The sequence below is a fragment of the Gekko japonicus genome, unplaced genomic scaffold (genome assembly GCF_001447785.1).
Source record: "Gekko japonicus isolate JY-2015 unplaced genomic scaffold, Gekko_japonicus_V1.1 scaffold299, whole genome shotgun sequence".
NCBI lineage: Eukaryota > Metazoa > Chordata > Lepidosauria > Squamata > Gekkonidae > Gekko > Gekko japonicus.
Window position 1 is genome coordinate 1,258,510 of NW_015170896.1, and position 16,404 is coordinate 1,274,913.

Consider the following 16,404-nt stretch of genomic DNA (forward strand, 5'->3'; position numbering starts at 1 on the left):
ATCTTGTAAACAGCTTGATTAGAGCAGAGGGGATATGTTGGTCTCTGAGAGCCCACTGGACTCGAATCGAACTGTTCAGTTGCAGAGAAAAGTTCGAGTCCAGCGGCTCCTTTGAGACCAACAAAAGTTTTAAATGAAACTTGGTTGGTCTTAAAGGTGCCAGCGGAGTCAAACTTTTTCTTGCTGCTTCAGACCAACACGGCTACCCCACCTGTCCTACTGCGGCCCAGACCAACACGGCCACCCTCGAACTAATAGCAGTATATTTTATATTTGACTGGTTCTCGGATTTGCTTCTTGTAGTTTTAGTATCTTAAATGTTTTGTTATTACTACCAACCTAGCAGTTCGAAAGCAAGACATTGCAAGTAGATAAATAGGTACCACTTCAGTGGGAAGGTAACAGCGTTCCGTGCGCCTTGGTGTTTAGTCATGCCGGCCACACGACCCCGGAAACGTCTTCGGACAGCGCTGGCTCTTCGGCTTGGAAACGGAGATGAGCACCGCAACCCTAGAGTCGGATTCGACTGGCTTTCGAGCAAGGGGACCTTTACCTTTATTACTACTACTCTGAGGGCTCTATGTCATGGTGGTAGATAAAATAGCAGAAACACATTCTAACAAAAGGAGGCCTGACTATGAGAGAGTTTTCTGTGTTCATTTTGTTTATCTGCGTCTTGATCTGGTGACCAACCCTCCCTCTAAGCTGCGGAGTCCTATGAGCGAAAAATCCTACTTTGTGAGCTGTCAGCATTAAAGTTGTGAGCAGGCTGGTGATTTGGCTACTGCATAAATTAGTTTGCTCTGGACTGGAGCCATCCTTCCTGAGCTAGGACAAAAACGTGTGCGCCGGAGGGTAAAAAAACTGTGAACCAGCTCGCACTAACTCAGCTTAGAGGGAACGCTGCTGGTGACTCTTTTTGACCTGTGGATTTAACTGAAATGAGCAGGGTCTTTTTTTCCGCTTCATCGTCCGCAAGATGGGTGGGGGATCTGGTCTCCCTCTTTGTAGCCTGGGCTTCTGAGAAACCCACTTCCCCTTTGCATCTGCTTCCTCCCCTGGCAAACAGTTCTCCCTCCCACGAAGTTAGATGATGTGACGGTCCCAGACTTCCTCAGCCTCCTGCAGCTCAATGTCTTCGGCGTTTTCTTGGGATGCAAGGTGAGCGGATTCCAGTCCATAAGCGGTGGTGCTGTCTGCTGAGGTGGCTGCCTGGCTCCGGAAGAGAGGCAGAGGCAGAAGAAAGGGAGTGTTCTGCCCTGTGGTCTAGAGGGGTCACAGATAGTTTGAAAAACCATTTTGGTCCTCTGGCAAAATAGATAAAATTTAGCTTAGGGAAATTCAGTTACGGCATCTCAGTGGTGCCGCTGTAACACTGAAGTGCTATATTGGTTTAGCACTATAGCGCTCAACTTCGAATGTTCCAAAAAAAAGGTCCAAGGACGATCACATGGGGAAGAGGGGCGGCAGCGGGGGGGGGGGAAGTGGCACTGTAGGAAGCGTTCTGGACATTAAACAGCACACCACAGTGATTCAGAAGTGCAATGAAGGCCTATGACTGTTTGGTAGAACAGCATATCAAATGTTCTGCATCTTTTACAATTGCACCAGCGGTAGAATTTTATTTCTTAAACTTATTTAATGTTTAAGTGTATGACTGTTTGGTAGAACACAGTATCAAGTGTTCCTCATCTTTTAGAATTGCAATTCAGTGGGGGCTTTAAGCCTCTTTATTTTTCGTCTTGTGTAATCTTTATTTCTAAAAAAATAAAAAGGACTGGTGGTCTGAGACAGTGGGGTTTTTTTTGCATGTCTAATTTTCATTGCTTGTGCGTCTTTACCGTGTTGGCTTTTTCCCTTTTCTTGTGCTTTGATATTTCATCATTCTGTCTCCAGCTTATTTCACTGCACTTTTAAAAAGTGCTCCGGAATAAGCCGGTGATACAGGGATGAAATATCAAAGCAAACCAGTAGAGGGAGCAAAACACATGCAGAAAAGAAAAGAAAAAGCCAACGCAACGCAGGAACACAAGCAACGAAACAACACATGCAGAAGAGACCAGTATAAGACAGGTTCCCGAGCCTTCTCTTTTGGCATCAGATGCAGTTTCTCCCCATATTCTGTCATCTACAGTATGCGCTGCCCTACTTACGGAGAACAAAAGGAAACATCATCAACATGGGGAGTCTTTACGCCGATCTTGGCATTAAGGATGGCTTGACGTATGCTGCAAGCAAGGTAATTCTGACATGACAGGAGAACCAGACTTCAGCTTCTACTTTTTTTTTGGGGGGGGGGGGGGTGTATTTTTTTTGTGTGTGGGTGTGAGGAATTTCAGACAGACGATATAATCCGGAAGAGGAACGGTTCCCAAACGGTTTCTGGTCTGTCATTTCAGACAGAACCGTTTTAGAACCGGTTCCGTACTGGAAGATATTTGTAATTTCAGACACAAACGCTTCTGTCCCGTTTAGTAACGTTTTACCTGTAAACCGCTTTCAAGTAGTCTTCAGTTTCCTCTCCCGGTTCCGATGCGCTTTTTCCCACCATTTTTCGCCCGCGCGGGCAGTCTCCGGCTTTTTAAAAACATTTTTTTGCTTTATAGCGTTCGCTGGAGAAGTTGTCTTGTGGTTTCCAAGGCAGCTCTGAGGCTGCTAACTCCAGTGGGGTGCCTGTGGGGGCCAGGGCGCGGCTGAGGGGTGCCCCCTGGCCCCCACTTGCTTATCCCATCCTTCCTCTTCAGCCCAGACAGGGGAGTTGTAAAGTTCTGACTGGCTCATGGCAAGCAGAGCAAAAGCGAGAGTGTCGTAGCAGACGGCCCCAGAAGGAAGCACAGGAAGGAGACAAGCCCCCAAGGCGCAATGGGAGTCTGCAGAACCGGGGGCTTGTGGTAGGCTTTGGGTCTGTTTCTGGGGCTGGGCAGAGGGGGAAGGATAGACACTGAGGAAAGTAGGAAGTAATCTCCCAGGTTTTCATTGGGAGCCCAGTTCTCTCTGTATCATTAAATCTGCTACCTCGTCCCGCCTTCCTTCTTCGCTGTCCCTCTTCATGTTCACACCTTCCTCTTTGCCGAGCTGTGCTCCCCCCCCCCCCAAGCCTGCTGCTACCTAGTAACTTGCCAGCGCAAGGACCATTACATGTTCCCCACCACCTGGTTGGGCTGCTGTTGTCGCCTCCACACCACCACTAGGCCCTCCTCTCCTCATGGGAAGGAAGAGGTTCTGCTATTCCTTCTGAGGGAAGAGGGGAGACTACCCAGAGCCTGTTTCTTTGGGTCTTCACAATCTGAGCAAGTCTTACTTCAGAATTTATAGAGCTTGAGAGCCAGTGTGGTGTAGTAAAGAGCAGCGGACTCTGATCCGGAGAGCCAAGTTTGATCCCCCTTCCTCCTCCTCCACCCGAATCCTGCTGAGTGACCTTGGGACAGTCACTGTTCTCTCAGTACTTTCTCAGCTTCACCTACCCTACAGGGTGTCTGTTCTAGGGGAGAGGAAGGGAATGCGATTGTTAATTAATTATCATATGGCATTGTGTGTGGAATAGCCAGGAGATCCTGGAGGGATTGATTGGCTGCCTGAAGCTGTAGTTCTTTTTCGGCACCACTAGGTGGTGAGCTGTGCTTATTTTTAGGCTGGGAGAATGCTTATTTTTAAGCGGTGAGTGCTGTGACTTGCCTAAGGTCACCCAGCTAGCTTCAAGTTGGGAAGTGGGGAACTGAACCTGGTTCTCCAGATTAGAATCCGCCACTCTTAACCACTACACGAAGCCTTTGGGACTCCTTAAAGTAGAGAAAAGCAAGGCACAAAAACCAGCTCCTCCTCCTCCTCCTCCTCCTCTTCCTCTTCTTCTTCTTGCCCCTTCCTCTTCTTCTTCTTTCCCCTTCCTCTTCCTCTTCCTCCTCTTCCTCCTCCTCTTCCTCCTCCTCCTCCTCCTCCTCCTCCTTCAGAAGGCTGTTGGGATAAATGGTTTTGAAGAGAATTGGGGGAAGAGCCCAGAAAGATTGGTCTGCCGTGGGCTCTGACCACCCCTATGCTTTTAATGGCCATCTCTCTTGCAGACGTGATCATATTTATCTCTGTGTCCTGCAAAAGCTCCACGTGATGATTTCTGTGTATTGAGCTGCTGAAGGCCAGGCTGTTTGTGGTCCGCTTACTTGTTGAAAAATTATCTTACAGGCTGCCGTTATATCAATGACCAAGTGCATGGCAATCCATGAGAGCCAGTACGGAGTACGAGTCAACTGGTAATGGGATTACGATCCGAATAGAGCTTTGGTGGCTTGTGGCGCTTTTCAGGGAAACATCAACAAAAGAAATAGGCCTCTTCCACAAAGGAGCTAGGGTTGCCAACCTCCAGGTGGTGGCTGGAGATGTCCCAGAATTACAACTGGTCTCCAGCTGACAGGGATCAGTTCCCCTGGATAAAATGGCTGCTTTGGGCTCTATGGGCTCTATGGCATTGCACCCTGCTGAAGCCTTGCCCCTTCCCAAACCCCACTTTCCCCAGGCTCCACCCCCAAAATCTCCAGGAATTTCCCAACCCAGAGCTGAAGGAGCTTGCAGTCAAAAGAAAGGGCATAACGGGTGGGGGGGGGGATGAGGGAGTGTAACTAACGAGTGACTGATATTGAAAGTGTGTCGTATTCAGACAATTGCGTTTGGGTCACTTTTCCGTGGGGGAAGTTATTAGTTGTAAAAAGAAGGCCTTACCATTTCTTCCCGTTCAGAAACAGCAGTTACTGATATTGAAAGTGTGTCGTATTCAGACAATTGCGTTTGGGTCACTTTTCTGAGGGGGAAGTTATTAGTTGTAAAAAGAAGGCCCTACCATTTCTTCCCGTTCAGAAACAGCAGTTACTGATATTGAAAGTGTGTCGTATTCAGACAATTGCGTTTGTGTCACTTTTCTGAGGGGGAAGTTATTAGTTGTAAAAAGAAGGCCCTACCATTTCTTCCCGTTCAGAAACAGCAGTTACAGATTAAGCAATTAATTCAGGTTGTACAAGTTTTCACTGTAGCTCTGTTCAGATGCTATGCCCACATGGGCTGGGAGCCCAAGGTGTGCTCAGTCCCTGCAATGCATGCTTTGCGCGTGGTTGCTGTTTCAGGTGAGTTCGGGTGCCTGTGAAATTTATCCCCTCCCCTTTCAAGTTAACAAACATTTTTTGAATTCCAGCATTTCACCTAGTAACATCTTGACGGGTATGTGGAAAAGATACGCGGCGCTGGGACCAAATCCAGCGGCTGCAATTCAGGAAGGCAAAGATTATCAGGCAAGTGCATTGTGGGAAAACCAGAATGGGGGCAGAACAAAGTTTGAGTCCAGTGGTACCTTTTAAGATCAACAAAGTTTTATTCAGGGTATGAACTTGGCGTGCACACGCACACTTCCTCAGATACACTGAAATGGAAGGTAACAGTTCATTCATATAAGCAGAGGGTGAATCAGCATACAACATAGTGATAATGTTTTAACATGCAAAATCTAAACAGGAATAACAAGATTAGTTTATATGGCCACCATTTGTTTGGATTTAATTACAGGGAAAACATAGTAAAGCAAATAAATATGTCAAAATAGAAGACTGATTGTGTAGAAGTGCCCTTCTTAATTGTGGGATGCTGAGAGTAATTAACAGAGACCCTGTCATTACGCTCCATTGGTCTCCTCTCGAGCACGGAGGTAATTGACAGCATCCTTTTCTTTGAGGTGGGGGCGACTGGTTGTGCAGTCTTCTGTCTCCTCTGTCACCAGATCAGAGAAAGACATCCCAATATTTATTGCATTACATTACAATCACTACTTCAACAGACTATTCTAAAAAGGAGAGACACTACGATAAAGAGGACATATAGCCCTCCTTGGTGAGAACGGATCCGTAAGGACTGAATGAGTTTAGCATATGTAGCGAGATAAGAATGGGGGTGTTGGCGATGGGTAGTTCGCTTACATCCGTAAACACTTCAGTAAATAGGGCAAGTGTATAAAGGGTGGTTTAGGGAGCTGCGGTGGCTCAAGTGGTTAAGACGCTGAACTGCAGGCTGTGGAATGTCGGTAGTTCAGCAGTTCGAGACCCGAGTTGCCGCATGACGGAGAGAGCTCCCGTCTCTAGTTCCAGCTCCTGCCAACCTAGCAGTTCGAAAGCAAGAAATTGCAAGTAGATAAATAGGTACCGCTTCGGTGGGAAGGTAACAGCGTTTCGTGCGCCTTGGTGTTTAGTCATGCTGGCCACATGACCACGGAAACGTCTTCGGACAGCGCTGGCTCTTCGGCTTTGAAACGGAGATGAGCACCGCAATCCTAGAGTCGGATTCGACTGGCTTTCGAGCAAGGGAGACCTTTACCTTTACTATAAAGGGTGGTTTTTTAAAAAATTAATTCTTCATCAAAATCTCTGAGACGGATGTAACGCGAAACTGAAGAATTATTTGCATCTGTTTTCCTGGAAGATTCTGCTTGTGTTAAGTCATCAGGGAGATCCATCACAAATGAAGTTGCAGCGTTCTAATTCTATTGGAGTCGGTGGACTTTAGAAAGGGGTAACTCTACTTAGGATGGCACTGTAAGAGTGCGGTCCTAAGCAGGTCTGCTTGGAAGGAAGTCCCATTTTCTTCATTGGGACTTACTCCCTGGAAAGTGTTCCTACAAGATTTCAGCCTGAGTCTCATCAACCATCCATTGGAAATGCTTCTCAGCTCTGGTGAGAGCCAGTTTGGTGTCGTGGTTAAGTGCGCGGACTCTAATCTGGGAGAACCGGGTTTGATTCCCCACTCTTCCACTTGCACCTGCTGATGTGACCTTGGGTCAGTCACAAGCTCTGGCACAGCTGTCCTTGAAAAAGAGCAGTTTCTGTCAAGAGCTCTCTCAGCCCCGCCTACCTCACAGGGTGTCTGTTGTGGGGAGGGGAAGGGGAAGGAGTTTGTAAGCCGCTCTGAGACTCCAAGTGAAGGGCGGGGTATAAATCCAATCTCCTCCTCTTCTTCTACTTCTGGTGCTCAGCTTCTTTTTTTTTAAAGTATCTGCGTTTGTATGCGTGTGTGCATGCCTGGAAGTCACGGCTGACGTCTGGCGGCCCCTAGTGGAGCTGGGAGGCAAGGACGTTCAGAGAGGTGGCTTCTTATTGCCTGCCTCTGTCCTCCCAACTTGGTATTCCAAGGAAGTCTCCCATTCAAGTACTAACCACAGTCGACCCTGCTTCACTTCTGAGATCTGACAAGATCGGGCTTGCCTGGGCTAGCCAGGCCAGGGCCACTGCTCAGCTTCTGAGATGTTCACAGTTATGGACTAAAAAAAGTTGTGAAAAAGACCCCATTCTGAGCTAAGGCTGTCTAGGGGGGAAAGTGTACGTAAGGTGGTTTGTGTCTGCACGTGAGCGGAGTGTAGGGGACTAATTTCTCCCTCTGGTCTCTTGTACACTTATAGCTTATGGGACGTTTTGGGACGCCAGAAGAGGTGGCCTTGGCTGCTCTTTTCCTTGCTGCCGATGGGACTTTCTGTACTGGTTTGAACCTGATGCTGACTGGTGGAGCTGAACTGGGCTTTGCGAAGAAGAGCCAGGTGGCTCCCAAACTTGGCCCGAGTGCAGGTGGCAACTCGCAGGACTCTTCTGAGGAAGCAGGGTGGGGGACGGGAGACCGCAGCGCTTCCTCGTTGGGCTGGGGAGAAGAGCTGACTGTCTAGCCGTCCTTGACCCCAAGTCCTCTTTCAAGGAAGATGAGCGGCAGGTTCGCCTGTCATAGTAAAAGCCGCCCAAAGTCCTGTGGCCCTTTATGGACCAACCAGTTCAGAGAGGCCACAGTGAGGCCTCTGCTCTTCCTTCATTTACCCTCACCTTGTCTATTTGTTTCTCTTATTCCAGCCCCTTTAAAATTGTATCTGGGCAAACTTTAGATGCTTGTAAAGGAAGGCTCTGCATGGCAGGGGCTCAGGCCTAACAGAAAAACCAACAAGCGGGTTTGCTCCTGTGCCTTTAACAGCAGCACAGCCTGCAGCCAGTAGCCGATGACGATACCTTTCCGGAAGCTACTCATGGGAATGGATCAAGCATCTCTTAAAGGCGCAGGAGCTCAAAAAAAGGCACATTGACGGTGCTGTTCAAACGCCGCATCTGCTTGTTTCCGTGTCTGTGTAGCGGGGCTGAAGCTTGCTGCTGAGGCAGAACATTAGGGGAGGGATGACATCAATAGCTGCTGTTGGGTCAGCACTGGAAAACTGCCATTCCGGAAACATTCTGGTGGGCAGCAGTATTGGTCTGAAGCATTAGAACAAAGTTTGAGTCCAGCGGCCGCTTTAAGACCAAGTTTTATGTCCAGAAACATGTCCTCGTTCCCCCTTCGGTTCTGCTTCGTTGCAGAAAGCGTTCTCTGAGAGCACTTTTTTGGGGGGGTCCAGTGAAGAGCTATAAGGTGTGCTGACGTTGGGCATCTAGAGGGTATGGCAGCCTCCGAGGATCTTGGCACGAGGGGAAGGAGAATCTTGCATCAGAAGCTAGAGAAGTTCCGGGGGAACTATTTACCTGGGCTGGTTCCCTGGAAAGGAGAGAGAGCACTGGAGTGCTTCTGGTGTCTTTGCGTACTTGTCAATAATGCAAATACCACCAGTAAGGCATGGAGGCACTCCAGTAGGGCAATGGGTACTCTACCCAACTTCATAACCCAGGGAGAGATCTTGTGCGCACACCCCCTGGGTGCTTCTGCCTATTTCCAGGGGTTTGTGTTGCCACTGTCTTCATCAGCATATTGACCAACTCAAGGCTGTCTTTTCACCTGTCCCCTCTTCTCAGTTGTGGTTGGTGGGGAATCACCTCTTCCAAACTCTAGGTCCTTGACCAGGGACCTTCAGGGCCTTACTGAAAAGCATTCCCATTATTTTGTTGTAATCTCCTTCTCCGTAGGCCGGCTCCATTGATAACTCCTGGGCTTGTACTATTCATAACAGCTAATGAATTACTCCTCAGGGGACCCGCTGTCCATGGCAGCCCGCAGTGCAAAGGCAGCCGCATCTTGGCACGTGTGGACACTTTTATGCGCCCCTGCTCATGTCTGAGGAGGAGGAGGAGGCAACCTTCCCTTGCATAACTCGGCATTGATCCCCTTTGTTCTGTAATTTATTTCATTTTGCTGTCTGCACAATAAAAATTCAGTGCCTCCTACCTTTGAGTCTCAGAAGGCATTCCAGAATTTATCCCCCCCCCCCCATGTTCAAGTTTTTTCTGCTTCCAACATTGTCAGGTCATTGTAAGGGGGGTAGGGTTGCCAAGTCTGGGTTGGAAAATACCTGGAGACTTTGGGGGTGGAGCCAGGAGAGGGCGGGGTTTGGGGGGGGGAGGGGCCTCAGCATAGGACAATGCCATGGAGTCCACCCTGCAAAGCAGCCATTTTCTCCAGGGGAGCTGATCTCTGTCGGCTGGGGATCAATGGTAAAAGCGGGAGATCCCCAGGCCCCACCTGGAGGCTGGCAACCCTAAAGGGAGGGGTGTCTGTTGGGCATAATTTCTGCACGGGCTTACTGGGATATACCTATCAATATATCTCATTCTGGACTCGCCCCCCATGTGGATCGATAAACCAGTTAATGGGGCCAGGTTCAAGGGTGGGGGAGACATTTTTCTACAAACCCAGGAGAATCTTTAGGTCTATATAAAAATACCTGAACTAAAAAAAAATGAAGGAGAGGTTGGTTGAATCCCCCCCCCCAAAAAAAACGGAGGCATAGAATATGGGGGAGCAGCAATGTTCCCTCTAAGCTGTGGAGTATTGTGAGCAAAAATTCTACTTCGTGAGCAGGTTACTCAGATACTAGAATCAATGCTGTAGGCAGGGATGCCTGTTTGCCAGGGTTGGGCTGCCAGAAGTGTGTCATTCTGCTTATTCTTTGGGCCCCCACTCTGTAAGAGAACTGCAGATGCAGGGTGTATTAGTTTTACACAACAATAACACGAGGTCTCAACTAACTTGACCGAAATAAGAAGTTACAAGTATAGCTAGAGAACCAGAACTACTTATGGACAGCCAGACCTAGAACATACTTGCTAACCGCAGCCACCAAGCTAGAACTGCTAGGACAGAGCAGAGAAACACAAACTGTGTCTTAAAGATACAGTAATGCTATTTACGGAAGTCTTCCCTACAGCACACAAGGTCCATGGCTTCTAGTTCTCAATTTAACAGAACTTCAGTTACCTGGGGGGGAAAAATATCCCTTGTTTTCAGCCTTAAGAAACATGAATTTAATTTTTAGTGCTCTCTCTTACTGTCTAGCCAGGGACTTTTTAAGACTCGTGGTCACCATGGTGAGAGAACAGATGACTGTTTTTTTCTCACTTACCTCACTGAGTCATCCCCCCCCTCCAGCTCCTCCTCTTTCCACCAAACCACAAGCATGGTTGGAAATCTACCAAGGAAATATCTCCCCCCCCCTTCATTCGTCTTCATCCTCCAGCCTATCATGGGATTCCTGCAAAAGCTCATAGCATCATGGCAAAAATACACATTTACCCCCTCATTCTCCTTCACCTCAGGAACTACCCCTCCCCATAAGCATTCATCTCCCCTTCCCCCCCTCTCAATTTTTTTGGAACCATTTTTTTAAAAAAACCACACATTTGCATTACTAAGCAGTTATACCCTTTTCATCCCATTTAGACTTAGAAGTGTTTAATTCTGTGTAGGATGGAGGGTTGCTCCACAACATCTCAGAAGTCCACCTGGCCTCGTGGGATCGCTTGTGCCTCCTCCATCTCTCCCTTCCATCAGTGGCTGTCCCCCCCCTCACAGCCGCTTTCTCGCAGCAAGATTAGGCCCTTGTGGTTGGGCCGCTGAGCACCTGGGTCCAGGCCAGGGGGTCGGGAGTGGTGCTCTGCTGTGCTTTGCATCCCTGGGCATGAGGCTTCGATGTGCCCATATTGGGGCGCCACTGCTTAGCTTCTGGGCCCGATAGAACAAACACCGTGTAATAGTTCAATACAAATTCAAATTGTTTAAACCAGTACATAACAAACTGTAAAGACAACACACTGCAACAGTTAAGTATACTGCTATCTCAGTGCAATATGACTTGTTTCACAAGTGTGGTAAAGTCCCCAACTGGTACAAAAAGGTCTGAAGATCTTTTTGTAACAAATGTTCAAGAAGATTCCAAGCAGTCAACGTCCTATTCTGGAGTGGTAGGGGTTTCCTCAGTCTTCATCAGGACCACGTAAATCAAACCAAAGCCTTAAACAGTTCAGCCTAACATTACACAGTCACTTATTCACGAATGTGACCACTGTCTAGTCAATTTTAGATTAGAGGCAGCGTGCCCTAGAGAAGAAGAAATTGGATTTATACCCCACCCTTCACTACCTGAAGGAGTCTCAGAGCGGCTCACAACAGGCACCCTGTGAGGTAGGTGGGGCTGAGAGAGCTCTCTCGAGAACTGCCGTTGAGAGAACAGCTCTGAGTGAACTTATGACTGACCCAAGGTCACACCAGCAGCTGCATGTGGAGGAGTGGGGAATCAAACCCAGTTCTCCCAGGTTAGAGTCCATGCTCCTAACCACTACATTAAACTACACCAAGCAGCAGGAGAGGACTCAGTGTAGGGAGACCCCACCCCACTAGCCACTGGCAGTGAGCCATGTGTCGCCAGAGATTGGCTGCTGGGCCCATGGAGGAGGCCAGCATTGTCACGAGAGAAGCCGGCAAGCGATATGTTTGGGGGAGGCTGCCGTGCTGGGAGAGTCAGGCTAAGGAGGGGGTGGCTGCCTGCTCATGAGAAGGCGGAAGGGGGAGATCGTCCCTGGTTTGAGTTCCATTTTACCCCTGAGTAGGTGAGCAAGGAGGCAGTTGCACTGGGTCCCTGAGCTTCTTTCGGTCTTCTGCCCACAACTCTGTGATTAGTGAATGAGCAGGGTGGGGAGAGATCAAAGCTGATCTCTGGCCAAGAACTTTGCTTTCACTCTATTAGATACAATGCTCTAGTGTGGCATCCAATGAAAAGCCTCCAATCTGTTCCTTGCATTTGGTGGCAGTTCTCATGGTCAGCTTGCACTTCCTGGTGTATTGTGGCCAGTGCTTTTTGGGATCAGAGCATGCTTTGCAACATGCGAATTTTGTCACCCTGCACTGAGCAAAAAATCCATGTGCTAGGGGGGTCATTTCGTAGAAAAAGAGCTAGGGGAACTCATTAGCATAACTCATTAGCATATGCCACACCCCCTGACATCAGGGACCAGCGGTGGACCTGCAAGGCCGGCGGAAGTGCGAGGAAGCCCCGCTAAGGCCCTCCCTGGCCCCAGGCAGGCAGGGGTGGGGAGAGGCGGGGAGGAAGCAACTTACCCTCCCTCTTCTCCTGCCTCCTCCTGGCTGAATGAGGGCTGGAAGCGGGGCGGCCAGAAGCAGGGGGCGGGGCTTCATTGTGTGCCCCGCCCCCTGCACCTCACCCGGGGGAACTGCATTCCCCCCCCCGAAATCTGTGAGCCAGCACATACTAGTGCACTTTGATGGGAACACTGGTTGGAGTGATGTTTGCCCTTTGTAGAGCTCGTTTTATAACTCAGGTTCTCCCTAGACACACTCGAGCCACTCCATTGGGATTAACCATCATCTCCTAATGGGGAGCCCTGGCCTGGATAACCCAGCCTAGCCCTGTCTTATCAGGTCTCGGAAACTAAGCAGGGTCAGCCCTGGCTAGTATTTGGATGCGAGACCTCCAAGGAATACCAGGGGTGTGACGTGGAGGCAGGCAATGGTAAACCTCCTCTGAATGTCTCCTGCCTTGAAAAGCCTGTGGGGTTGTTGTAAATCAGCTGTGACTTAACGGCACTTTCCACTTCCTTATGGGGAAACTGAATGTTTAAAAATATGGATTATTTTTCAGGATGAAGCATGCAATTCCCTAGGATAAAAGTGTGATGTATTTCCTGTGTTAGAAAACAGTGTACTCCATGGTCAGCTGGAAATTTTCAGTCCCCACCCCCAGATACAAAGAAACAGTATTGTAGTATATCTCCTATATTATAAAGCTGATTTGGTGGTGGCACGTTGCTGAACATTCCACACGGTGCCCACAGCCTTTGGCTTCGTGATCTGTCATTCAGAAGCTGTCCATATCCACAGGCTGCGTTGCCTGAGTCTCGCCTCCAATATTCTAAAAAGTTTGCTTTTCCTCTCCCCCCAACAACCAGTCAGAACACAGAGGTTATTTGCATATGTGACCTGATTGGCCTTTGCCTCTAACATTCTAAACAGTTTGCTGTTGCTGTTGGGAGTCCTGAGGTGAAATAAATACCCTAATCTCCCTGTGGGGCCTGGAGATCTCCCACAAATCACTGTGTTTCCCAACCGCAGCACATCATTTCCCCTACAGAAAATTTCCCAGCTATTACAACTGATGTCCAGATGACCAAGATCAGTTCTCCTGGAGACAATGGCTGCTTTGGGCAGTGGACTCTATGGCATTATACCCTGCTGAAGGCCCTTCACCCCTCAAACCCTCCCACCCCCAGGCTCTACCCCTCAGATCTACAGGTATTTCCCAACCCAGAGTTGGCAACCATGTAATTGACTATGGAACCACTTTCCAGACCCTTGGAACCCAGAAAATATGGCATAGGAGGAGGTGCTTTTCTACCTTACCTGCCACTGCATAGCTCCAGAAATAAAAATGGCTTCCCTCCCTCTATTTTCCCCTTCCCTCTGCCACCCCACCAGCCACAGCCGGGACACTCACCTGGAGCTTCCTTCTAGAGCTTGTTGTATTTCTTCCCATAACGGACCTTACTCCTAGTTGGTTAATATTCTCAAGGAAGTTCAGTGAAAGGAGGGGGCGCGTCTCAGTTTGGATGGGTAGCTGTGTTCATCTGAAGCAGCAAAGTAAACCAGGAGTCCAGTGGCACCTTAAAAACGAACATTTTCCCCCCCCATGAGCTTTCTGTCAGAACTCGCATCATCAAATGCGTCAGTGAGGTGATATCTTGCCCAAGGTTTACTGAAATAAGAATTAAAAAGGCACAAAAAATTGGAAAAGGTCCACATTTATGGAGCAGATCATAGGGTTGCCAGATCGTGACTGGGAAATACCTGGAGATTTGGGGTGTGTGTGTGTGGAGCCTGAGGAGGGTGGGTTTTGGGGAAAGGAGGAGTGGGACTTCCATGGGGTATAATGTGACAAGAGTCCACCCTCAAAGGCGGCCATTTTCTCCGGGTGACCTGATCTCTATGGTCTGGAGATGAGTTGTAATAGTGGAAGATCACCAGCCACCGCCTGGAGGTTGGCACCCTGAAGCAGATGTGAAGGAAGAATGTGGGACTCGACAATGCAACAGAGTCGGAATGCTGTGGGGAGGGGCAGCTGAACGTGTTCTGCCACATCAGGTGCTTCCCTCTTATTTGCTATCCTGCTGTGTGCAAAGCTGTAAAAGTGCCTGTTTGAGCCCCGGAGCAGGAGGCAGAGGCCTCTTCGCGGTTTTAATCTTGCAACATATGGCCCATCTGCCCTTGACATCAACCGTGGGGCAAAATGAGCAGCACTTCAAAGGACGTCTAGACATGTCAAGTTACGTTATTAAAATACATCAGTGTTAATTTTGGAGCGAGAAAACGACTTCTGACAAATTCCAGACCACAAAATCAACAAAGGGGAGCGTCTGCAGAACCGCCTCCCCCAGACCACAAACCTGTCTGTCAACTCAGGTTGCTTAATAAAGCCCTTCATTGAAGCTCTTGCCGTCAAGGAGGAAGCCGGTAACAAATGGCCACAGGGCCTTTTTAGTGGCGGCACTCTTATCACATGATAAGGGATGCCCAGGCGAAGGAATGGAAAGAATTGCTAACCAGAGTGGGAAGAATGACTGACTATGAGCTTATATATGAAGGGAGATGTCCTCACGGACGCATGACTGGTATGTGATAAGCAAGGGGAGGATACACAGTGTAACCACAGACAGGAGTCACCAAATTGCGCTGTGGCCTATAACTGTGTATAACTAACAGTCAGGCGTGTGCCTTCACCTGACTCCTGTTTGGGACCTTTGATTCTATTGAATAAAAGCATGCTCGAATGAGATAACCCCAAAGACATTCAAACAATCAACCTGTTTTATGGAGAAGATATCGACAGAGGATGGAAACAGGGGGAAGAATTTTACTTTGCAATATAACAGTGAAATAACTGCTTCTGCTCAAGTGGTTAAGACGCTGAACTGCAGGCTGTGGAAGGTCATTAGTTCAGCAGTTTGAGACCCGAGTTGCCGCATGATGGAGTGAGCTCCCATCTCTAGTTCCAGCTCCTGCCAACCTAGCAGTTCGAAAGCAAGAAATTGCAAGTAGATAAATAGGTACCACTTCGGTGGGAAGGTAACAGCGTTCCATGCGCCTTGGTGTTTAGTCACGCTGGCCACATGACCACGGAAAGGTCTTTGGACAGCGCTGGCTCTTCGGCTTGGAAACGGAGATGAGCACCGCAACCCTAGAGTCGGATTCGACTGGCTTTCGAGCAAGGGAACCTTTACCTTTACCTTTTAAAGCTGGCAATACTATACCAGGAAAAAAACATGGTTATGCCAGCCCTCCCAGGGCTAGGAATGCGTCAGGGCAGCAGCTCACATGGGGTACGGATGTTTGTACAGAGAGAGGCTGGGTGGGAGTTCAGAGGGAGGGAGACAAAGATGAGTGTGGGGAAGGGGAGTTGAAGGGCAATTTCAGATAGCTACAACCCTAGAAATCTTGTTGGCCTATAAGGTGCTATTTTGCTCCTCTTCTGCAGACCAGCACAGCTACCGACCTGAAACTATCCTCATCAAGGGCTCGAGGTAGCAGGGGGCAGGGGGGAGTCCTCCGCTCTCATCATCACAGGCAATCTGATGGTCTGTTCGTGGCGTGAAGATTTGCCTGCAGAAGACTGCCCCTCCTGAGACTGAAAATAATTATTTCCCCCCTAAAGTGATTGTGGGTTGTTTTTGGAAGGGCTGGAGACCAAAATGGGGGAAAGGCAGGAAGTGAGCCTTTTAAACTACTCAATAAACCTTGAGATGTACATCTCTGGGCGTGCCAAGTTTTGTCGTGCATTCCTTTCCCTCCTTTCCTTTCGGTTCTCCAGGGAGCCAAAGTGGTCTTCCGTTCAAAAGCATCCAAAGGTGAGTCCAGAGGAATTTTCCTCGCCCCACCATGACCAGGTTCTCCTTGTTTCTTTTAAAAAGGTATATGCTACCTCAACAGAGAACCTTTTTGAGGCAGCTTACAGAGTTTAACTTAATAAAATTATTTGTTGCTGCTGTTCAGTCACACAGTCGAGTACGACTCTTCGTGACCCCATGGACCACATCACACCAGGCCCTCCTGTCCTCCGTTATGCTCTGGAGTTTGTTTAATTTCATGTTCGTTGCATCTATGACACTGTCTAACCATCTCATCCTTTGCCGTCCC

General features: G+C 48.7%; 1 protein-coding gene across 1 annotated transcript; it reads left to right on the forward strand.

Moving 5' to 3' along the window:
* The first annotated feature begins 979 nt into the window (after positions 1-979).
* Positions 980-9,144, forward strand: LOC107116589 (17-beta-hydroxysteroid dehydrogenase 14-like). The gene is made up of 6 exons (XM_015418527.1): positions 980-983; positions 1,070-1,161; positions 2,135-2,239; positions 4,177-4,244; positions 5,177-5,273; positions 7,424-9,144. The coding sequence occupies exons 1-6, from the start codon at positions 980-982 to the stop codon at positions 7,679-7,681; spliced, it is 624 nt and encodes a 207-aa protein (XP_015274013.1). The 3' UTR covers positions 7,682-9,144.
* Positions 9,145-16,404: the final 7,260 nt, after the last annotated feature.